The sequence below is a fragment of the Anguilla rostrata genome, chromosome 8, assembly GCF_018555375.3.
Source record: "Anguilla rostrata isolate EN2019 chromosome 8, ASM1855537v3, whole genome shotgun sequence".
NCBI classification, from domain to species: domain Eukaryota; kingdom Metazoa; phylum Chordata; class Actinopteri; order Anguilliformes; family Anguillidae; genus Anguilla; species Anguilla rostrata.
The window spans coordinates 802,854-828,560 of record NC_057940.1 but is presented as its reverse complement, the minus strand read 5'-3'; the positions used below and the strand labels follow the sequence as shown (position 1 = coordinate 828,560).

At 43.7% G+C, this 25,707-nt stretch overlaps 1 protein-coding gene and 2 long non-coding RNA genes across 6 annotated transcripts in view; all 3 read left to right on the top strand.

Moving 5' to 3' along the window:
• The first annotated feature begins 16,316 nt into the window (after positions 1-16,316).
• Positions 16,317-25,707, top strand: part of LOC135260458 (galactose-binding lectin l-1-like) — a 41,431-nt gene continuing 32,040 nt past the window's right edge. For 2 of the 4 annotated variants that reach the window (XM_064345682.1, XM_064345681.1), the window contains exons 1-3: positions 16,317-16,454; positions 16,971-17,016; positions 25,544-25,623. In XM_064345682.1, the coding sequence (XP_064201752.1) occupies positions 17,011-17,016; positions 25,544-25,623 (86 nt within the window). In that variant the 5' untranslated portion in view covers positions 16,317-16,454; positions 16,971-17,010. The remainder of the gene's footprint in view (positions 16,455-16,970; positions 17,017-25,543; positions 25,624-25,707) is intronic. The other 2 variants (XM_064345679.1, XM_064345677.1) reach the window with 1 other exon arrangement.
• On the top strand, positions 17,637-18,777 carry LOC135260460 (uncharacterized). Its single transcript, XR_010331577.1, has 2 exons — positions 17,637-17,774; positions 18,391-18,777. It is a non-coding gene; the product is annotated as an uncharacterized LOC135260460 (long non-coding RNA).
• On the top strand, positions 22,563-24,473 carry LOC135260457 (uncharacterized). The gene is made up of 2 exons (XR_010331576.1): positions 22,563-23,056; positions 23,103-24,473. It is a non-coding gene; the product is annotated as an uncharacterized LOC135260457 (long non-coding RNA).

Genomic DNA, 25,707 nt, shown 5'->3' with positions numbered 1-25,707 from the left:
GGGGTGGAACTAACCCATGCTGTCTGTCGCCAACACATTTCAGCCAATAAAAAGGCTTCTTTTCACCGATGGCTATATATAAGCTCTGTGTTTGGTTCAGAATTAGGGAGTTATTGATAACATTAGCACTGAACACGGAGAGTGAGCTCTCTCAGTCTGTACTGAACTGAACACGGAGAGTGAGCTCTCTCAGTCTACTCTACTCAACACGGAGAGTGAGCTCTCTGTCTGTACTGAACTGAACACGGAGAGTGATCTCTCTCAGTCTGTACTGAACTGAACACGGAGAGTGAGCTCTCTCAGTCTGTACTCTACTGAACACGGAGAGTGATCTCTCTCAGTCTGTACTGAACTGAACACGGAGAGTGAGCTCTCTCAGTCTACTCTACTCAACACGGAGAGTGAGCTCTCTGTCTGTACTGAACTGAACACGGAGAGTGATCTCTCTCAGTCTGTACTGAACTGAACACGGAGAGTGAGCTCTCTCAGTCTGTACTCTACTGAACACGGAGAGTGAGCTCTCTCAGTCTGTACTGAACACGGAGAGTGAGGGAGAGTGAGCTCTCTCAGTCTGTACTCTACTGAACATGGAGAGTGAGCTCTCTCAGTCTGTACTCTACTGAACACGGAGAGTGAGCTCTCTCAGTCTGTACTCTACTCAACACGGAGAGTGAGCTCTCTCAGTCTGTACTGAACTGAACACGGAGAGTGAGGGAGAGTGAGCTCCCTCAGTCTGTACTCTACTGAACACGGAGAGTGAGCTCTCTCAGTCTGTACTCTACTGAACACAGAGAGTGAGCTCTCTGAGTCTGTACTGAACTGAACACAGAGAGTGAGCTCTCTCAGTCTGTACTGAACACGGAGAGTGAGCTCTCTCAGTCTGTACTGAAATGAACACAGAGAGTGAGCTCTCTCAGTCTGTACTGAACACGGAGAGTGAGCTCTCTCAGTCTATACTGTACTGAACACGGAGAGTGAGCTCTCTCAGTCTGTACTGAAATGAACACAGAGTGAGCTCTCTCAGTCTGTACTGAACACGGAGAGTGAGCTCTCTCAGTCTATACTGAACTGAACACGGAGAGTGATCTCTCTCAGTCTGTACTGAACACGGAGAGTGAGCTCTCTCAGTCTGTACTCTACTGAACACGGAGAGTGAGCTCTCTCAGTCTGTACTCTACTGAACACGGAGAGTGAGCTCTCTCAGTCTGTACTCTACTCAACACGGAGAGTGAGCTCTCTCAGTCTGTACTGAACTGAACACGGAGAGTGAGGGAGAGTGAGCTCTCTCAGTCTGTACTGAACTGAACACAGAGAGTGAGCTCTCTCAGTCTGTACTGAACTGAACACAGAGAGTGAGCTCTCTCAGTCTGTACTCTACTGAACACGGAGAGCGAGCTCTTTCAGTCTGTAATCTACTGAACACGGAGAGTGAGCTCTCTCAGTCTGTAATCTACTGAACACGGAGAGTGAGCTCTCTCAGTCTGTACTGAACTGAACACGGAGAGTGAGGGAGAGTGAGCTCTCTCAGTCTGTACTCTACTGAACACGGAGAGTGAGCTCTTTCAGTCTGTACTCTACTGAACATGGAGTGAGCTCTCAGTCTGTACTGAACTGAACACAGACAGTGAGCTCTCTCAGTCTGTACTGAACTGAACACGGAGAGTGAGCTCTCTCAGTCTGAACTGAACTGAACACGGAGAGTGAGCTCTCTCAGTCTGAACTGAACACGGAGAGTGAGCTAACTCAGTCTGTACTCTACTGAACACGGAGAGTGAGCTCTCTCAGTCTGTACTCTACTGAACACGGAGAGTGAGCTCTCTCAGTCTGTACTGAGTTTTGTTAGAGGTGGATTGTGCTTTTCTGCCTCTTCTTTTACAGTTTCTCGATCGCTTACACACTAACTGGGCCTATTAACTTAACATGAAACCATGATGCCATCTACCAAAAGACAGACCCATTTCCCAAAACTATAAACACTATTCCCCTGTTTTCACACATGATTCAGATTTGTTGAACTTTTTGTGCAAAACTCTACACACAAACCCCTTCATATATCACTGGCTGCACCATGTGCTCATTTAGAAAGCACTGGCATTCAATATCATTAACTCAAGTCATCACAGCTCAAACACAATTAACACACAGTTCTCGAGGAGGAAACACTAAGAGTCAAAATTGTTCACACACCAATCAGAACCTCAGGATAGATAGATAAAAGGGCCATGGGTCAGTTCACTTGTTTTGGAACAATGGATCCACAAAGACCTGAAGGTAGAGGAAGAGGACACAGGAGAGGAGGAGGAGGAAGAGGAAGGGCAAGGGCAAGGGCACAAATAGTTTCTAGAACCGGTTGAGGATGAAACAGGCCTATAGTGTTCCTTTTGAAAGGAACTTCGATAGAGTCAAAGACCAGCGCTTGGAATATGTGCAAGTATGGTGTTTCATAACGTATCAAGTATTTGAATACAGTTATGCATTACAGCAGTATATACTGTAGTACAGGCTGGACTCTGTATAAGTACCTCTGTATTTATGTGCACACATTTTTTTGGCAAAAGCAAACACTTCACATTAAATGCAGTTTTCTTTTTTCAGTTTTAAATGCAGTTGATTACAGTTTCTCAAATGTTTACACACTAAAACTGGAACTATGCACACGATAGTGAAAACTTGAAGCTCATGTTGTTAGGATTGCGTGGGGGGTTTGGACCCAAACGCAGAGGGCAAAAAACACAAAACTCCAAAATGGAAGGAGAACAAAAGACTTTACTTAACGAGGGAACAAAAGGGAACAAAAAACCTCTCAGGGCAACCTAAAACAAACAAGGAAAACTTTAAAACATGGAACAAGGAAAAATCCAAAAACACTAGAAGATCAGGGCATAGGCAAGAACACAAGGAGCAGAGGCTTACGAACAAACAATGTCATATTACCACAAGGATCCAGCACCTGAGTCAAGGGAGGGGGAAACTTAAATAGAACACACTGACGAGACACAGGAGGGCACCATGAACAATCAGGCCACGGAAGGGGAAGGGAAAACGAGACAGCCAGAAAACAATGATTGGACAATTGGAAACAATCATACATTTAACCCAGGGGGAGCAGGACACAAAACAGAAGTGCCGCCATCTGGCGGCCCAACAGGGAAAACGCAGACAGAAACACAGGACCATGACACGTGTCAACAACAAAGACTATTTCTGCAAAACTCTAAGCACAATTCCTTTGTTTTCACTCAAATAGCAATTCTAAATCACATTTTTGCACATCTCTACACACAAAATCTCATAATTTAGCACAATTTTCATAATCAAGCCTTGTTTGTTCACATGGAAAACACTGGCCTTCAAATTACCTTAGTTTTTACATTGGGATGTTTATTATGCATGCTTATTATGCGTGTAACCTTCATTGGAGATTATTACCATTTGCAATAAAAAACATTCTAAAACAAGTATTATATTGTATGGTAGTGTATCAAATGTTTAACTCATATTTTATATAGCACTGCACTACATGTGTACAATCATCATAGTTTTGAGATATATCCCTCCCAAAGTTACTTAAACTAACTAGTTACTTAAAATCCCTCCCAAAGTTACCGAACGTTAAACTAATATAACTGGCTAACTGGTTTTCGTTGCTTTATTGGATCCGACACGTTATCGGACAAAGCCAGTGATGTGACTGCGGTGTGCCTAGCTATCTGCTGCCTGGCTGTGACTGCGACACCGACTGGACACAACGGCCTCCCGTTGTTCATATCGAATGTTCGTTTAGAACTTTAGAACGATGGGATCATTTAAACTTGGAGAGCCTGATCTAGTAAGTTAGCATTGTGTCTCCCCATGTTAAGTCTACGGACATTTCGGCGTCCAAATTTGGAATTTCGCGGTCTCATTCAAATTTAATAAAGTCTACAGCCATGGAAATAGAGAAATCAACCATGTCTCAAAATGACCGATAGAATGAATAGAATTATGTCAGGATCCGCTGGGTTTAAATGGAGTTACGTAAGCGCAAAAAAGTATGATTTGTTAGGCTAATTCAATAAGGGTATCCACGACACAGCAATGGCGTAACGTAATTATACCAAAACCGGTAGTTCACGAGCCCATATGGATTGTAGTCCACATGCGAAATGTACTGAGACTGGTTTTGAAACGGCGGAGATATCGAGGATAAAAAACCGCTGTTTCACATGGGAGAGCTGACCAATATAAACATACGCTGAGAATGTATCTGTATTTGTGCTTCCACCTTTTTGGCCACTGCTTTTAACTACAGAATGGGAGCCTGGTTAAAACAAAGCCAGAATAATGATAGTGATGATTCCATAAAATGTTTGAAATTAAAAATGAGGCAGCTCTTCGTTAGGACTGTTTTCTTCAGCAAACAAAAAGGATGACAACAAAAGCCCACAACCCAGGTTGTGAACTCAGAGGTGCATTTTCACTCAAGGCTGACATCTAGTGGTGCTTTTAGTGAAATGCAGCAGAGCAAAATGCAGTGGCGGTGATGTCTACAACCACACAGCAACGGGCCCAGAGCCGTAGATAGAGTTGCTATCGACGGCTCTGAACGGACCAATCTCGGCAAAGAGCCCATCTGTCTTCTCATTGGCCCTCTGTCACTCCCTGTCTTCTCATTGGCCCTAATGTCTTTGTATGCATCATCATTTTTAAAACATATAAATGTGGAAGTTAGAAACATAATTCATAGACAAGGAAAGAATCCAGTCTGCTAAATAGATATTTATTTATGAATTAATATAGAGTATGACTTCTCTTGAGTGGCTCAGATAATGGAAGAAAACTCACTCCAAGAACAAGGTGACCCGTCCCACTGTGAGTCTGACAGGACAACCGGGCTTCCTTTAACCCCTTATGGAGCCACTTTCTTAAACTGTTATTAAGCCAAAAGATGAAGATGGACATGTACTTTTTTCCAAATTAAAAAGAAGAAATAATTATTATCACATCATATAAGCCAAATTATTCCTTTTCTGTGCATGTCCGTGTGGCCACTAGTTAGGGAATTGCAGTTGTGAGGTGCACGTTCAGTGAGGTGAAAGTTCAGGCCCCAGGTGCTTCAACATCTCTCCTTTTATGGAGAAACCTGACCTGAATGTCCTCAGATAACATCCAGCTGAGTTGATGAAAAATGTATGAAATACAATCAGCATTAAAGAGCCATTATAAACACCACTAACTAGCATGGAATACATTGAAAAACATGTTTATCAAGTTGACTGAAGGCTGAATTTGTGATCCTTGACATACGTTCATGTTCATTCATGAGAGACAAAGTGCAGTCATAGCACAGCTGTAGGAAGGAAGCAGGATGCAGAAGCAGATCAGCCAATCGGGAGCCAGAAATGGGCTGGCTAGCACCTCCCGATTATTTGATATTTATGCCACTGACTGTGGCTTGTTCAATAAAAATGTAATCATATTGTTTGTCACCCAGACGGTTGGGGAACTGCAACACATGGCCATTATGTTGATTAATGTAAAATTCGTCATCGGCGAAGGTAATGGTCACCTGGAAGAGAGAAGGAGAGATCATAGGAACAGTTAAAAGGAGGCTGGGGAGAGGAGCAGGAGAGTTAAGTTACCAAAGAAGAAACAGTCCAGTTCACATAGAACTCACTACAACTGCAGTGAAAAACTATTCAGTGTTAAATCATTCAACTCATATACTACTTAATCTCTTACTACATTATGATCTTTATTCAAGACCAATTATGTGAAATAAGTTCTTACAGCAATGTAATTAAACATACATAAAATAAATGAAGATCAAGAGTCTGCATATAGATTTAGATATTTATACTTAGATCACTCATGGGCTTATTTAATTGTTTTTCACTGCAGTTGTAGTGAGTTCTATGCGAACTGGACTGTTTCTTCTTTGGTAACTTAACTCTCCTGCTCCTCTCCCCAGCCTCATTTTAACTGTTCCTATGATCTCTCCCTCTCTCTTCCAGGTGACCATTACCTTCGCCGATGACAAATTTTACATTAATCAACATAATGGCCATGTGTTGCAGTTCCCCAACCGTCTGGGTGACAAACAATATGATTACATTTTTATTGAACAAGCCACAGTCAGTGGCATAAATATCAAATAATCGGGAGGTGCTAGCCAGCCCATTTCTGGCTCCCGATTGGCTGATCTGCTTCTGCATCCTGCTTCCTTCCTACAGCTGTGCTATGACTGCACTTTGTCTCTCATGAATGAACATGAACGTATGTCAAGGATCACAAATTCAGCCTTCAGTCAACTTGATAAACATGTTTTTCAATATATTCCATGCTAGTTAGTGGTGTTTATAATGGCTCTTTAATGCTGATTGTATTTTATACATTTTTCATCAACTCAGCTGGATGTTATCTGAGGACATTCAGGTCAGGTTTCTCCATAAAAGGAGAGATGTTGAAGCACCTGGGGCCTGAACTTTCACCTCACTGAACGTGCAGCTCACAACTGCAATTCCCTAACTAGTGGCCACACGGCACAGAAAAAGAATAATTTGGCTTATATGATGTGATAATAATTATTTCTTCTTTTTAATTTGGAAAAAAGTACATGTCCATCTTCATCTTTTGGCTTAATAACAGTTTATGAAAGTGGCTCCAAAAGGGGTTAAAGGAAGCCTGGTTGTCCTGTCAGACTCACAGTGGGACGGGTCACCTTGTTCTTGGAGTGAGTTTTCTTCCATTATCTGAGCCACTCAAGAGAAGTCATTTTAGGTTTATCACGCATACTCTATATTAATTCATAAATAAATATTTCTTTAGCAGACTGGATTCTTTCCTTGTCTATGAATTATGTTTCTAACTTCCACATTTATATGTTTTAAAAATGATGATGCATACAAAGACATTAGGGCCAATGAGAAGACAGGGAGGGACAGAGGGCCAATGAGAAGACAGATGGGTTCTTTGCCGAGATTGGTCCGTTCAGAGCCGTCGATAGCAACTCTTTCTATCTACGGCTCTGGGCCCGTTGCTGTGTGGTTGTAGACATCACCGCCACTGCTCTTTGCTTTGCTGCATTTCACTAAAAGCACCACTAGATGTCAGCCTTCAGTGAAAATGCACTTCTGAGTTCACAACCTGGGCTGTGGGCTTTTGTTGTCATCCTTTTTGTTTGATTAAGAAAACAGTCCTAACGAAGAGCTGCCTTTAATTTAAATTTCAATCATTTTATGGAACCATCACTATCATTATTCTGGCTTTGTTTTAACCAGGCTCCCATTCTGTAGTTAAAAGCAGTGGCCAAAAAGGTGGAAGCACTGTAGGAAAATTTTGAGATTCCCCATGATTGAGATGACGTCACATGTTAAAGTTAGGGTATTCCCATCAATGTTGATCAAACTGTTTCCTCCAAACTCTCGATGCTTCATGATAAAAATATATCACATGTATAACTATACACTCATATAATCAATATGTAATCCAATAAACCTATATCAGTAGTTGCAGCTAAGCTTATGGAAACGCAAGAAACCACAGTATCAACTGTAGAAAAAAAAGCAAGAGAACGCAGAAGGCTTAAAAAAATCACACTTACTCACTCAGCAGAAAACACTAATCAAATACTAATCATACACTACTGCCAATAACTTCAGCAGATAACACTAACCAAAAACTAATCATACACTACTGCCAAAATACAGCAGAGAACAATAATCCAAAACTAACAAAACGCTATTGCCAAATAAAAGTGCTAGAAGACTAATATTTTACAGTGACCCCTATGTAACCTGAATACAATGGAAAATTACAGGAGGCTATAACTCTGTAACTTGTATGCTCAATGGAAAATTACAGGAGGCTGTGACTTGTATGCATAATGGAAAATTACAGAATAAAGACTAATATTTTTTAAGGGAAAGTTGGGGTATCATTCCACAATAACGTTATCACCTAAGAACAGAAAATCATTGTGGTGGTTAGAAGGTCAGGTCGACCCAAGAGCAGGAAATCAAAATCATTGTGGTGCCAAGAAGGACAGATGGCTGGTATTTTTAGAAATGTGTTAAGGGGAGTTGTGGGGTACATTTGTGTATATGAATGTAAAACTGACAATCGAGGTTCAATTTTGTGCACTTTGTGCACCTGTGCAAATAAAGTCTAACTTTTCTGAAAAGCTTGTTGCTGTGGTATCTTTTCCCTTGTGAAATTGTTTTATACAAATTAATGATTGGACTTTGAATTCTGTCGGTTCCTAGACACGACAGCACAAATACAGATACATTCTGAGTGTACGTTTATATTGGTCAGCTCTCCCATGTAAAACAGCGGTTTTTGATCCTCGATGTCTCCGCCGTTTCAAAACCAGTCTCAGTACATTTCGCATGTGTACTACAATCCATATGGGCTCGTGAACTACCGGTTTTGGTATAATTACGTTACGCCATTGCTGTGTCGTGGATACCCTTAAAGAATTAGCATAACAAATCATATTTTTTTGCGCTTACGTAACTCCATTTAAACCCAGCGGATCCTGACATAATTCTATTCATTCTATCGGTCATTTTGAGACATGGTTGATTTTTCTATTTCCATGGCTGTAGACTTTATTAAATTTGAATGAGACCGCAAAATTCTAAATTTGGACGCCGAAATGTCCGTAGACCTAACATGGGGAGACACAATGCTAACTTACTAGATCAGGCTCTCCCAGTTTAAATGATCCCATCGTTCTAAAGTTCTAAACAAACATTAGATATGAACAACGGGAGGCCGTTGTGTCCAGTCGTCGCAGTCACAGCCAGGCAGCAGATAGCTAGGCACACCGCAGTCACATCACTGGCTTTGTCGGAAGTGACAAGCACTGTGATAACGTGTCGGATCCAATAAAGCAAGGGAAACCGTGTTGTTAGCCAGTTATATTAGTTTCACGTTAGGGGCCGTATTGTCCTTGCTGTCTGTTAGCTAGAAAATTGCGGTTGGTATCTTTTAGTAGGATCTTCGTGGCAACTTTCATATCTTGCTAGCTAGCGAACTCAGCTATGCTAACTAGCTAACAGTGCATAATTTGATATGGCCAGCGAGCAGGGTGTAGGGTGGAACGTGAGCCATGGTTAACGCATAATGTTTGACCAGAACATCATCAAAATGAACATTCTCATGGCCATCTTCTGTTCATTTGTTTAGACTTCGCACGAATGCAGGTTTGCAAGGACAAGTCATCATGAAATAACAAGCATGGACTTGCAGGTGATTAACTTTTCTGGTCGTTTCAAATAATTGATGTTGTATGTTATGACTTGCACAGCCACTAAATGAAAACATCAGTGCAAAATTTCCGTGAAGTGCATGACAGATTTCAATCGCACATCTCCTGTCCAACCCTGCAAAAAAAGAGAAGTAAAATACAGTCACAGTGGCAGCAGGATGCCTAAAACAAGCTGAGCCAGCAAAAACATTGCCCAACAGCGAACACACACAAACCGCAGGATGCCGCGGATACTCAATGCTGTAGTGTTATTTAACCAGGTGATTGTATTACGAGAAGACACGTTCAGGAATAAAACTGCTTCTGTTGCTTCCATAGTCTATTGTTGTCCTGTCCCTCTTTTGACCAAGTTGGACAGATGACATCTTCAAGTTTATGTTTCTGGAAAACGGTTTGTTCCCAGATAGCCAGCGACTACAGGCCGGATCTGGGCCAGTTCTGGCCCAAAGTCAGCACTGCCCAAAGTCAGATCCGGCCCAGAATCGCTGGCTATCTGGGTTACTATGAGTTTTCCGTTTTGTTTTGTGTAGTCTAACGTAGGAGCATGGCTTTGTGAAGAACAAACATAACAAATGTGAGTTTTTCTTATTAATGGTAAATTACATTACATTCGATCCGTGAATGTTAAATGTTTTTGTAGATGGGAAATTCAAAGCTTTTGTGAGGTTGATTACTCCTGTAAAGTACCGTGGTCGGTTGGGGCGTGTTAATGGGTGACTTTGTGCCACATGGAAGTATTGAATGTGGGCTTATAGGCAAGTAACTTTGGGAGGGATATATCTCAAAACTATGATGATTGTACACATGTAGTGCAGTGCTATAGAAAATATGAGTTAAACATTTGATACACTACCATACAATATAATACTTGCAAATGGAAATAATCTCCAATGAAGGTTACATGCATAATAAGCATGCATAATAAACATCCCAATGTAAAAACTAAGGTAATTAATCAACTTCATTTAAAACTGAAAAAAAGAAAACTGCATTTAATGTGAAGTGTTTGCTTTTGCCAAAAAAATGTACACATAAATACAGAGGTATTTATTCAAAGTCCAGCTGTATCTGCTGTTCTTCAGGAGGGATACAGCACCATTCTTCCATGAGAGACTCTGTTCAAGAATCTCCAATAAATGCTAAGTCCTTCCACTCCTGCTGGAACTGTCCTTAACCTTGCTGGACCTGTCCTTCACCCTGCTGCACCTGTCCATCACCCTGCTGGACCTGTCCTTCACCCTGCTGAACCTGTCCATCACCCTGCTGGACCTGTCCTTCACCCTGCTGGACCTGTCCATCACCCTGCTGAATCTGTCCTTCACCCTGCTGGACCTGTCCTTCACCCTGCTGGAACTGTCCTTCACCCTGGATGGCTCCACAGTGTCACCCTCTTCATTTGTCAGGATTCTCAGAGTGGCACTGGACACCAGACTGTCCCTCTCTGAGAACATCATGGCAGTTCAGACCTCTTCAGACTGCACCATAGCTCCCCTGACCCCCTTTAGATAACCTTTTTTCTCTTGTTCTTTCTTTTCTTTCTTTCTTTTGAGTAATGCTATAGTTTTAGCTGTGTAATCAAGTCGCACTTTGTTCAGTTACAATACAAATATATATTTTTTATTACACTTATTGATTATAAATGTGCCTTCTTGGTGGTATCGCATTTTTTTGTTCCTGAGAGTTAAATTGATGTTCTCCACTGTTGTACATCCCTCTGGATAAGCATGTCTGCTAAGTGATTGTAGTGTGATGGAATGTAAAATGCACTCTTGGGTTCAGATCTGAGGATTGGCAATGGCAACCATTTCATATCACACAAGGATTTTCAAAACATTACCTCCTCTAGTGTCTTATTCAAATTCCTACAAGAAAAGTAGTCTGGAAGGTAAACCATGGATACCCTTTCATAATGTTTGACCACAACATCAAAAATTGGGCTGAGGGTTCAGCCCTCTCTGTGATATTGTATGAAGTTATTTCTGCCTGTGTTCATGCAACATTCGTCAAACCTTCATCCACAGTCCTGAAAGGTACTCCATATTCTTAGAGAAGGACGACATCTGAGGGCAGCTGTTGTAAAAATGGAGAAAATACTTTATTTCTTGTTGATCCGTAATACTGCATGTATTTATGGTACATGTAAAAATGGAACAAGAAGTGCAAAGAGATGTGCGCATGCTTGTCACTGGAGTGGAACTTTATAGGTACATACAATGTTACAACTTGCTAGCAATACTGAATTAATTTGTAAATGGTACTTATCAGTAGCCAAATAGAATATTGCTGTACTTTCAGGGTAAGGATGTAGATCTCATTTAAACATTGGGGTGGGTCAAACACACAGGAAATTTGCTTTCGGATTATTTTTTTTTGGGGGGGGGGGGGGGAGTGGATACTAATAGTACCACCCAATGCAACATGATAATATTGAGGGGGACCATGTGATGTTTTCCCATAGTTGGGGGGTTTGTGTGTCCCCTGTCTGACTCGGGATCTGCATTCATGAATCAGGGTACATTTGATCCTGAAAGAATAAAACTCCACTGCACTTTTATTGCTGAGTGTATAGATCTGAGGATTGGAGTGTGGCACAGTGGGTAAGGAACTGCGCTTGTAACCGAAAGGTCGCAGGTTTGATTCCCGGGTAAGGACACTGCCGTTGTACCCTTGAGCAAGGTACTTAACCTGCATTGCTTCAGTATATATCCAGCTGTATAAATGGATACAATGTAAAGTGCTATGTAAAAAGTTGTGTAAGTCGCTCTGGATAAGAGCGTCTGCTAAATGCCTGTAATGTAATATCACTTGGTGTTCACCTGCAGCTTAGCAAATCATCATTTGTTACATTCACTGTTCTACCAAATAAGGTCAATAATGTTGTATTTACTGTTTTAGAGAGATGAAGTCTGGTGCCCCTCCCATCTAACCCACAATGTTAGTAATTATGAGCTATGGATAATACTGACTAGTCATGTTAACTTTTATGTTTGGGGTCAATTTGACCCCAGCAATATAAACCTGTGGAAAATAATTGTAACTGAAAGTGTTAGCCAAGTTTCTCTCTCAGCTACTTTTGGCCTTTCTACTGACCATCTTAATAGCCCAGTAAACAAAACATGACTCCCCCCATCCTCCCCTTATACATCAAGTATTGATTTTATATGACTATTTCAAAATATGCAAATGACTGTACAATCTCATTCATTGACCTAAAATGGAAAACAAAGTATGTTTTGGATGTTTGCAGGGCTTTATGTTGGTATTAAGTGCAAATTAAAAAAGAAAAATAACATTTGGAAAGAAACACACATTTTATTATCAAGCATAGTAACATTTTATGTTCGGGGTTAATTTGACCCCAGGAAAAAATATAAAAAATGTCAAACATTTCCAACGTTTAGGTTCAGAAAACACTTCAGAGCATCAATAAGTAACACATGAGAGTTATTCAATAATGAAGAAACACCAATAAAAAGTAAATTAGTCACCAGAATTGAGTTTTGATAAAAAAAATGAACATAACAGCTCATCTAGGTACCTGTGGGTATCAATTCTTCATTCAGACGAGATAGATGCAAGTTTGTCACGCCGTGACCTGCCTGTTCTCTGTCACAGATTAATGGAAAAATGTCCCAAGACATTGTGTGAAAGCCACAGTCAGATTCCAAAGGCTTTCTGTTGCTTCACCTTTTGACTTGTACACTTCTGCCAAAATAAGCAACCCAATATAGGATTGTTAGCAGGTTACATCCAGCTCTTTCCAATTGTCACCATACACACGCCTCCCCTCCAAGTTTGTAATCTCAAGAATATCCTTTTGCATTGATGGTGTTATGAAGAGTTCAAATGCAGATTTTATGTCTTGTACATGACTGCTAGCATATCTGGTGGGGCCTGGAACCATTTTGATGACATTAGCAGCACAAAGTCTACCCTGTCTTTCAACTGGGGATACGGACCATAGTAGTTTTCCATTTTTGGAAGTGAACATGTCAGTTCTTGGTGGTTAAGAGATGACAGGAGGGTCTTTTGGCAGTTGAGAGATGACAGGACGGTTTATTGGTGGTTGAGAAACAACAGGAGGGCCTTTTGGCAGTTGAGAGATGACAGGACGGTTTATTGGTGGTTGAGAAACAACAGGAGGGTCAGAATATGGTATCGCAAAGGCTTCATTCTCATCATCAGAGGAGGATGCCACATGATCAGGGTCCTCCTCAACATTATCCTCAGTCTCAGACATATCCTCATCTAAATCACTTTCACCCTCCAAGATCTGGGACAGAACCTCAGTGGCAGCAAATATACGCCTCTGTCTGGAAGTTTTTTCAGATTGTTCCAACTATAAGATACAAAATATCTGAATCTCAGCTTTCTGAATTCAGTAGAGGGACAAGGGACGTTAAAGAGCATCACATCCATACACCGGAGTTGATAATTATGTAAATTCTAATTCGGAGACAGCTGAAGTCAGAAGGAAATAAACAAATTATTGTTTTATCAATGAAATAACAGTACAATCAATCGGGCGCAGATAAAGATTCCAGCCATAAGATCAGCTATCAGGTAAAACCTGTATCCAATGCATGTAAAGTAGAAATGCTCATTTGGAAATGAAGGGCTAAATATTTTCCCCATAATTTGTGGCAGAATAAACATAAAGTTAAATGTTACATCATGGTTTTAATATAAAGCTACATATTTAATTTGAAACCCAAAATTTAAGATGTAATACATATTTTTGTTAAATACTTAACTTTCAAACTCAGATTTGTGATTAAAAACAGATATATTAATGACATCTTAAATCATGGTTTTGGAAAACTAAGATGTATGATGTAAACCTAAAAATAATTTTTGAAAATAAATATTTATTTTCTGAAAACAAGCTTTAAGATTTACAGGAAATTAAATGTTATATTTTTCTGAATATTTGTTATTATTAGAAACTGGATGGTAATTATTAAGATTGAACGAATCACCTCCTTCATGCAATTGGAGCAGCTTTCTACATATTTGGAATATGTCCTGATGTAATAGACAGATTTAAAATATGTAATAAGTGCTCTGCAATCTACAGGGCAGCAAGTTTAAGAAAACATGGATCCAGACAATCCAGTCCAGTGGTTTGTCAATCAAAAAAAGTGCAACAAAAATGTATAAAAAGCAAACGGAGTAAGAGCAAAATGAGAAGTAAAATCATCATCATGGGAGGTCATGGAAAGTACAGACAAGGGAGGATTTTGTCCTACAGAAATGTTAGGTCAATTTAGCCAGATTTTTCAATGTAGGTCTAGTTGGTTCAGTAAATATCTGCATTAAATTGATATCCAAACAAAATTCCTTACATTTATCAGAGATATCACATAGCCAACCAAGTTAAAATCTCCCAAGATAATAATTTATAATATAATATAATAATTAGCGTCTGCTGAATGCCTGTAATGTAATGTAATGTAATGTAATTTCAGAGTCAATATAAGAAAACAAGAAAGCAGCTAAGTCACCAAGTGTGTCAGCCACACCTGATGGGGCCTATATATCCACCAAAGTAAATGCATTATACCCTGTATGTAGCTTTAATTTGATGAGTTCACATTGTTTACATCACATTACATTACATTTATTTAGCAGACGCTTTTATCCAACGCGACGTACAAAAAGTGCATTTCATGGTCACGGACAACTACAAAACGCAGGTTCAATAAGGTACGATACTCATTTCGTACAGCTATTTCTAGCCAAGGACACAGTTCAGTTCACACAGTGAACACTATTCTGACCTAACTGATGCCAAGCCAATTTAGGGAGAAGAACAAGCTACAATATTAGGACAAATACAAATGACCAAAAGTGCTGGAATGGGGGTACATGTAACATGAGTGCCATGAAAGGGGGGATTTAAAGTGACATGATTCACAGAGTGGTGGCAGTTAGTCGATGGTGGAGGAAGCTGCGAGACAGACCAGGTAGGCCCAAAAATGTAGTGAGGGTATGTTGGGAATGCCCGGTGGAGGATTCTGTCTGGAAGGATTTCAACTCTCACATCTGAGAGAACTTTTCCCGTGTCCCGGAGAAGGCTAGAAAACCTGAATTGTGGAAGCGGCTGTTAGGGGCCATGGTCAAAAGCTAGCACACTTCTTCCATAAGAATAAAGCATACAATATACAGTATTTTACACCTCTGAAGACCCATAATATTGTTTTGTTAGTTACCAAGTGTTCTTTTGGAGTCTGCAAAGGGCCTTTTTGCAAACCCAAAATGGATACTACGTAAAAATGAGAAAGTTGTGTTAGTTGCTCTGTGTTAGTTGCTCCAGCCCTAACAAAGCACACCTCCTTAAGCTGCTAATAGTAGACTCTGGTGTGCCAAATGAGGGTGGAAATGAAAATCTACAGGATGGTAGATCTCCAGGAACAGGATTGGGCAGCCCTGTTCTGGGTGGTCCAATGCATGCTGGGATAGGTTACAGTACCTGCCACAACCCTGACCAGGAATAAGTGGGTATCAATTATGGATGGATGTATGTAGTGTATTTTCTGCACATGTTAGATATAGTGAATTTCATTAACATGAGTTTAATTTATTGCAGTTACTGGATAACTGTAATTCAATAAATGGCCAAAGCATTAATGGCTTAATTAACTAATTGAACTACTAATTGTAATTCAATTTAATTTCCATTGACTGTGTGTACTGCAGTCTAATTGCATGCCCACATTGAAATGCAGGCTATAGTCTGTAATTATGCTACCGAACTTATAAAATGTATTGTATGTATGGAAAAAGCCTAGCTTGAAAGTAATAGTTTCCAGTGTATTTCAAAACATATTTTTAAAAATAAATGTTGTACTATTTTTACCATGAAAGTACCATTTGCATTTCACATACAATGCCAAATGAGTGTATGGCATGCATTAAGCACATGTTACAATGCAATAATATCACAAATATTTCATCATGCCTTACATTTCCAATGAGACCATGACTGTGATGACTTGAAATTTAATCTTGTGAAGTGAATTATTCTTGGAAATTGTGACTTCCCCAAACGTATGAGCGATTACTGGCCACATCTTTATCCTCAGAGAGAATATAAGGCCAGGTGCACAGAGAGAAGGGCATCCAGAATACCTCTGATCTTCAGCTCTACACCAGCCTGAGACCTCCACCTGTGACCACACCCAGCCACCTACCTGAGCAGGTGAGATCAAGTGCAGAGAAGCCTGTCTTACAATGCGTCCATTTTATACAAATGGCAGTGTTCACCATGGGATAGATAAATATTACCTTTCTGCCATTAGTTATGTGTAGCTGAAGCCTGTATTCTATAATCTGTTACATGAAACATCAAGGTAAATTCTAACAAATTATGTGATTTATGAAATATACATTTGTCAAATATGAATTTGGGTGTCTTTTTCTTACGTGCTTATATATATATATATATATATATGTACATACATACATACGCACACACACTTACAGGAGGAGGAGTTAGGCTTAGACGTGCGGAGCCAGGTAAACATATTCTGGCAAGGTTATTCCCAGTGAGAAATTGCAAAAGAAGCTTATGATTTCCATCGGCAGTGCTCAGTACACACTCAGAAGGGTCCAGCCATTGATTTGATTCGTTAGAGCTTGTCCAAGCTAGATAATTGTTTCACAAGCTCATAAATACTAAAATCACACATTTTATTTTGCTTTGCTTTGTAACCAGAGCCATACAACAGTGCAGACTCAGCAACTGAACAGCCAAGATGAGCGTAAGTGTGAAGGATTTTGGATTTTTTTTTAAAGCTGAAAAATAGAATATCCAGGTTTATCTTATCATTGATATAATGTTAACGTGACATAAAGAAGATACTTGCACAATAGATAAAGTTAAGGGAGAGGTTATTCTGTTAATTGTTTGATAGTTAATCAGTCCCTGTGTCTCAGTGTGTTGCTAGCCCCAGCTCTGTCTAACATGCAGGAGATTCCTTACACAGTTCTGCCTCCCTGCTGATTAAACTGTGATACTATTGACTTTCTAATCTCTACTGCCTAAGATACGTGAAAGAGTCAATGTATGGAATCCAGATAAATTTGCATGTCTTCACAGTACGTAATCACAAGAAAACAAACCATTTTTCACCATAAATTTTCCTTTTTTTCTGTTTGAACGGAAGTTGAAGTTGAAAATTGTGTCCTTCAAGCCAGGAATGGAATTGAAGGTCAAAGGAGTCCCCAAACCCAATATCGATCGGTGAGTCATTGGTGCCAACTGTTAATGCTTTTGCTAAATCACTTGCCATCTTCATAATTGATCATCCATTATCCATCCCTTGTGTGTCTCTCTTACTCTCCCAGTTTCTCGATCAATGTGTGCGACTCCAGAGAAAACATTGCACTGCACATTGACGCACGCTTCGACTATGGCGTTGACCAACGAGTCATCATCCTGAACTCCATGGAAAATGGGTCCTGGCAAGACGAAGTGAAAGAGAGAAACTTCCCTTTCCATTGGGGGCAGGAGTTTGAGGTGAGGCCTCGGACAGGGAGACACTAAGTTGGACGTGCCGAAAGGAGAAATTGTCCGGTCCTCTGTACCTGTGTTCAATGGATCAGCCTGCAATTTGGTATCAGCGTCATAGGGGGCACTGAGGGGCAATTTCCCCCCAAATAGGTACTTGTACCCCCCCCAAACACAGACGGCAATAGTAAATTCGCCCAGCCCTGGTTGGCAGGCTAAACAATATTAATGTGTACAGAGTTGTCCATGTGATGTAAATAACATTTGCAAAGGCAAGTGAATAGGCCCCATAAGCCTGAAATACCCGTCCATCTGAGATACCCTGGTGTTGACCCTGCTGCAAATGTTCAATGAAATTAACTATAACGTTAGTTTCCAATTAAGTAAGTTTTTACAGAAACTGATATAAATATAACTATAACTAATATACATGAAGAGTAAGTCCTGCATCAAATATATTTTGATATCTATTCTTTGTAGGCTTGTTACTTCATTGTTTTTCAGTGTAGTCACAGTGTGATCTATGTGAACTGGACTGTGTTAACTTTCTTTCTTGGTAACTTAACTCGCCTTCTCTCCCCAGCCCCCTTTTAACTTTCCTATTATTTCTCCTTCTCTCTTCCAGGTGACCATTATCTTTGCCGATGACAAATTTTACATTAATCTACATGATGGCTATGTGCTGCAGTTCCCCAACCGTCTGGCTGACAAACAATATGATAACATTTTGATTAAGGGAGAAGTCACAATCGAAGGCATATATGTTAATTAAAGACCAATCAGGAGGTGCGAGCCATCCTCTTTCCAGCTCCTGATTGGCTGATCTGCTTCTGCAACCTGCTTCCTTCGTACAGCTGTGCTATGACTGCACTTTGTCCCTCCCAGACATCAGTGCCTTTAATCTTGTGCTTCTCTGCAACATTTAACAGACCCCCTCTGGCGTCTGTCCAAACTCACTGAGTATGAGAATCAGTACAGCTTCAATAATAAATCTATGTCATGAGCAAATCTACTCATGGTGTGTGGCTGTTCATTGGGGGAAGGGGGTCCAGTTCTTACTACAGATCTTGTGTATGAACATACTTTAAGGGTCACTGTAGCATTAGGTCCAGTGGAACGGATTGGTCTCAGCCCCGCTGACTGGTGGAGAGAGCACATGCACCTGGGCTGCGTTAACCAATCAGCCCAGGTGCTTAAAGGTGTGTTCCTCTCTACAGTTTGGGGTCGCGACTGGGAGTACACACTGAGAGAGCATGTTTCATTTCTTCACAAAAGCTAGTGGATCTGGTCAGCTGAAAAGCTCAGTTTTGTTTTGTCTTTGTAATTGTTTTTATTGTTTTAGTTTATTGATTTCGCTCAGAACCCGTGAGCGGGAAGGGTGAAGGTGTTTATGAATTTTTTGTGTTGGTATGGGAGCGCTCTCTCTCTCTCTCTCTAAGAGGCAAACAACGGTGCAAACCCAGAACTGCCGCATCTCGCTCCCAGGGGTGAAACATCGGCTTGTGACTGTCTCAAATTCATCCTTCAGTCAGAACAGGATAAACATGTTTTACAGTATTTTCTAGGCTAGTGAGTGGTGTTTATTCTGGATCTTTAATACCAATTACATTTCACACATTTTTCATTACAGTTTTTCTCGATCGCTTACACACTATAACTGGGCCTATTAACTGAACATCCCAAACCATCTACCAAAAGACAGACCCATTTCCCAAAACTATAAACACTATTCCCCTGTTTTCACACATTATTCAGATTTGTTGAACTCTTTGTGCAAAACTCTACACACAAATTCCTTCATATATCACTGGTGCTCACCATGTGCTCATTTAGAAAGCACTGGCATTCAATATCATTAACTCAAGTCATCACAGCTCAAACCCAATTAACACACAGTTCCCGAGGTGGAAACACTAAGAGTCAAAATTGTTCACACACCAATCAGAACCTCAGGATAGATAGATAAAAGGGCCATGGGTCAGTTCACTTGTTTTGGAACAATGGATCCACAAAGACCTGAAGGTAGAGGAAGAGGACACATGTGACGGTACGGGTGCTGGGACCCAGGCGCAGAGTGGAAAAAACACGAAACTCAAAGGGGAGAAAATTAACAAAGACTTTACTTACAGAAAGGCAAACACGGGCGACACGGGAAGACTCAGGGCTGGGCAGGACTCGGGCGACACGGGGTGACTCAGGGCTGGGCAGGACTCGGGGAAACTCAGGGCCCGCACATCGGGCGACACGGGGAAATTCAGGGCCCGCACATCGGGCGACACGGGGGAAACTCAGGGCCCGCACATCGGGCGACACGGGGGAAACTCAGGGCCCGCACATCGGGCGACACGGGGGAAACTCAGGGCCCGCACATCGGGCAACACGGGGAGACTCAGGGCCCGCACATCGGGCGACGGGGAAATTCAGGCCGCACATCGGGCGACACGGGGAAATTCAGGGCCGCACATCGGGCGACACGGGGGAAACTCAGGGCCCGCACATCGGGCGACACGGGGAAACTCAGGGCCCGCACATCGGGCGACACGGGGAGACTCAGGGCCCGCACATCGGGCGACCGGGGGAGACTCAGGGCCCGCACATCGGGCGACACGGGGAGACTCAGGGCCCGCACATCGGGCGACACGGGGGAGACTCAGGGCCCGCACATCGGGCGACACGGGGAAATTCAGGGCCCGCACTCCGGGCGACACGGGGGAAACTCAGGGCCCGCACATCGGGCGACATGGGGAAATTCAGGCCCCGCACTCCGGCGACACGGGGACTCAGGAAACCAGGGGGGACTCAGGAAACCAGGGGGGACTTGGACAGGGGCAAGGCAGACATACAGGACAGGACTGAGACGGGGCACGACAACACTGGACTGGGTTGGACAAGACTGAGGGGGAAACAGACTGCCAGATACTGGCACAATCGGGAGACCTACAAGGACAGACACAGGGACAAGCAGGCGGGGAGGCACACGGCGACACCGACGGACACACAAAGGGACAGGCAGACAGGGAAGGCGAGGGGGGAGCCCAACAACTGACATAGGGACTGACACACAGGCAAACAAGACAAAACACACGCGGACTGGCACACTGACAGACAGGCAGACAGGCGGGCAAACACGTTGGCCGATGGGCTGACGGCTTGGGGGGCAGACAAACAGGCCAACAAACTGGCTGACACACATACGGGTAGACCAACAGACAAACAGGCGGGCAGACAATTAGACAGGGGGGCCGGGGAACACACGGACACACGGTTGGGAGGACGAACACCAAAGGGAGAATGGACACCAGGGGGAGTGACGAGACCGGGGGAGGGACGACCACTGGGGGGAGGACGGACTCCGGGGAAGAGACGATCACTGGGGGAAGGACCGACACCGGGGGAGAGACGACCACTGGGGGAAGGGCGAACACTAGGGGGAGCGAGAACACTAGGGAAAGAACGGACACTGGGGGGCGTGAGAACACTAGGGGGAGCACGAACGCCAGGGGGAGCACGAACGCCAGGGGGCAAGGTGTGGACACTAGGGAGAGCAAGAACACTAGGGGAAGAACGGACACTGGGGGGCGCGAGAACACTAGGGGGAGCACGAACGCTAGGGGGAGAACGAACGCCAGGGGGAGCATGAACGCTAGGGGGCAAGGCAGGCGGCTTAGCCTGCGGGGCGGCCAGAGCAGTCTGCGGCGGCCCCTGCGGGACAACACATGGGACCGTTGTCCTCTCCGGGGCTCTGGACGGCTCTGGAGGCCTCTCCGGAGCTCTGGACGGCTCCGGAGGCCCCCCCGGGACTCGAGGCGGCTGCGAAGGCTCCCCTGGGGCTTGAGGCGGCTCCGGAGGCCCCCCCGGGGCTCGAGGCACAAGTACAGCCCGAAACTTGGGTGTAGCAGGCGGCCTCCGCGGAAGGGTCAGAGCAGGCGAGGCCTCCGGGGCTGGAGGCTGCTCTGGGGGCCTCTCCGGGGCTCGAGGCTGCTCTGGGGGCCTCTCCGGGCTCGAGGCGGCTCTGGGGGCCTCTCCGGGGCTCGAGGCGGCTCTGGGGGCCTCTCCGGGGCTCGAGGCGGCTCTGGGGCCTCTCCGGGGCTCGAGGCGGCTCTGGGGGCCTCTCCGGGGCTCGAGGCGGCTCTGGGGGCCTCTCCGGGGCTCGAGGCGGATCTGGGAGCCTCTCCGGGGCTCGAGGCGGATCTGGGAGCCTCTCCAGGGCTCGAGGCGGATCTGGGAGCCTCTCCGGGGCTCGAGGCGGATCTGGGGGCCTCTCCGGGGCTCGAGGCGGTTCTGGGGGCCCCTCCGGGACTTGAGGCAGAGCAGGCCGTGATGGCCGCTCCGGGACTTGAGGCAGAGCAGGCCGTGAAGGCCGCTCCGGGACTTGAGGCAGAGCAGGCCGTGAAGGCCGCTCCGGGACTCGGGGCAGAGCAGGCCGTGAAGGCCCCTCCGGCACTCGGGGCAGAGCAGGCCGTGAAGGTCCCTCCGGCACTCGGGGCCGAGCAGGCCGTGAAGGTCCCTCCGGCACTCGGGGCCGAGCAGGCCGTGAAGGTCCCTCCGGCACTCGGGGCCGAGCAGGCCGTGAAGGTCCCTCCGGCACTCGGGGCAGAGCAGGCCGTGAAGGTCCCTCTGGGACTTGGGGTGGAGCAGGCCGAGGGCCCTGCCATCTGGGCTGGGCAGGGGACAGGAACACAGACCACAGCTGTAGGGAACCCGGCTGGGCAGCCGGACGGACCGGCGGGACCCCGCGGGCCGGACCCTGGGAAGATTGCAAGCCGCGACCCCTCAAAAGGGTCAGGATTCGCCGGCTGATCAGCTGGAGGTCTGGCCGACCGGGAGGCAGCCCGACCACGGCGCCTCCGCGACCGCCCGCCCCGGGCACTGGGAGGTTGAAGCTCCCACCACCCCGATGGCATTTTAAACAAAAAAAAAAAAAAAAAAAACCTCTGCTGGGTCCCAAACTGGCTGGTTCCTTCTGTGACGGTACGGGTGCTGGGACCCAGGCGCAGAGTGGAAAAAACACGAAACTCAAAGGGGAGAAAATTAACAAAGACTTTACTTACAGAAAGGCAAACACACGGAACAGAAAAGGACACGAAGGGCAAAAACACAAACTCAAAAAATCTAAATAAGGCAAACAAACAGGGAACAGAAAGGACACAAAGGGAAAAAACACAAACTCAAAAAATATCTAAATAAAACAGAAAACAAGAGGAACTCACAAACATGGGCAGGGCAGAACACAGGCAGGTAGCAGACAAGGGCAGGTCAAACAAAACACAAGTCAGAACAAACACAGGCAGGTACATACGCTTGAAACCAACAGATATCGGGAACAAACACAGGCAGGTACATACGCTTGAAACCAACAGATATCGGGAACAAACACAAGGAACCAGCACCCGAGTCAAGGGAACAGAGAACTTAAATAGACAGGGGTAACAAGACACAGGTGAACTCAAAAAACAATCGAACCAGAAGGAGGGGATAAGACAGGTGGGAACAATGATGGGATAACGAGACAATGAAACAATCATACAATTAACAGGGGGGGAGCAGGACACAAAACAGAAGTGCCGCCATCTGGCGGCCCAACAGGGGAAACACAGACAGGAAAACAGGACCATGACAACACAGGAGAGGAGGAGGAGGAAGAGGAAGGGCAAGGGCAAGGAGACAAATAGTTTCTGGAACTGGTTGAGGATGAAACAGGCCTATCGTGTTCCTTTTGAAAGGAACTCCAATAGAGTCAAAGACCAGCGCTTGAAATATGTGCAAGTATGCTTTTTCATACTTGATACAGTATTTGAATACAGTTATGTATTACAGCAGTATATACTGTAGTACAGGCTATATGATGGCCTACTTTTGTGTACTATAGCAATGTGTTTCAGAGTAGTCATTACTGTACTGAGTTTCATCTCTTTTGTAGAGAATCTTTGATATTGATGCCAGAGACACTCCTCACAAACTCATCTTTTTGATGAAGCAGGATTTACTGTAATCTTACCAAAAGGAGGAGAAGGGGGAGGAACATAATTGGTCCTCCACCGCCATGCCACCCTTGGTCCATACAACACCATGAATCTTCTGCCTTTCCTCGATGGTCCGCGAGATCATGTATACCGACTTGACCAGAGGGAGCCAGCACAACCAGGGCAGCCATGCTATGTTGTCATTTGGGACAATGTCAGTTTCCACCGGGCTGCTCTCGTTCGTGACTGGTTCACGAACAACCCAAGATTCAGCAACATCTTTCTACCTGCATATTCTCCCTTCCTAAACCCCATAGAGGAGTTTTTTGGCATGGCGGTGGAAGGTCTATGACCGAGACCCCTACATCCGTGTTCACCTCCTCCAGGCCATGGAGGAGGCTTGTTTAGATATTACAGTTGAGGCTCGCCAGGGGTGGATAAGACATGCAAGGGGTTTTTTCCCCCTCTGCCTGGCTGGGGCTAATATTAATGTGATGTTGATGAGAATCTCTGGTCTGACCCAGACCAGGGAAGGGATGCTGAGGCAGAATGAATGTGATTTCTTTCTTTATGTACAAACAGTTTTTTTTCATTGGTTTATATTGGTAAATACATGGAAATTATTTTACTGTATTCTACGTTCTTTATGTATCAGTTGCATATTTTTATAGAACATTTACTTTTCCACTCAATTTCAGTTTATTTTACTACAGTACATTGAGGAATTAAAAATTTTGCAAATTTATACATGTGTTGTGTCTTTATATTGTGTTCATCATGTAAAGAGGTTGTTCTGGGGGAAAACCATAAGCGCCATTATTCATTGCAGTAACAGGTTTTTACGGTAGTGTTTTGAATTGATCTCACCAGTGTGTAATGGCTATTTTGTAGTGTATGTGTATTTGATGGCTTTTGTGTGATGTCTGAAGGCAAAGTTTGGTTTAGATGTAAGATTACATGGTTCTGAGTGGAGAGTTTGGTTTTGACATGGAAGTTTGAAGTTTGTGAAGATGAGTGTGCAGTTATGCATTTGTGTTTAGAGTTGTGGAAAATGGAGCATAATTTCAAGAAATGGCAATCAAAAAAAACTGTAACTCAGCTGGATGTTATCTGAGGACAGAGAGAGAGAGACCCCAAGCACGCCGCAACTGGAAGCAAAACTGAATAAAATTAACTTATAGTTTTGCTTTCAGATTCCAGGAACCCCCCCCCCCCCCATTGTCCCAGAAGCATATAAATACGCAAACCTCGCCTTACATTTTACACACTGCATTGATCTGGCCAAAGATGAGATTTGGTAAATGGACTGCATTTATATAGCGCTTTTATCCAAAGCACTTTACAATTGATGCCTCTCATTCGCCAGAGCAGTTAGGGATTAGGTGTCTTGCTCAAGGACACTTTGACACGCCCAGGGCAGGGTTTGAACTGGCAACCCTCCGACTACCAGACAATCGCTCTTACCTCCTGAGCTATGTCGCCTCGGATTTAACTGAATTATTGTCGTTGTCCCAATATATATGACTCGGAAAGAATCTAATTATTGACCGAGGTGTGTCTGACGAAGGCTTATTATAAATCCTGCTTCCTCCAATTTTGTTGCAACTTTTTTGAATAGTTCGCCATTCCGCGTTTTTCTTCCATCCATGTATTTTAGGATATTTAACTCCTTTAGTTGCGATAGCATGAAGTTGGTCTCCTCGTCCGTCCAGAAGTGTGTTTTTTTGCCATGATACTAGGGAGGGCAAAACGAAGCTTTAGAATGTTGCCAGCAGTGTATACGCGTGCATGTTAAAAATTTCCTGTTTTAAACAGGATGTGGAGTTGAAAAAAATGTCCTTCAAGTCAGGAATGGAACTGAAGGTCACAGGAGTCCCCAAATCCAGTTACCGCAGGTGAGTCACTGGTGCCTCTGTCTCTATTAGGACAGTTTACACTCTCGCTAAATCTTTTCCCACCTTCATCCATGATCATCCATC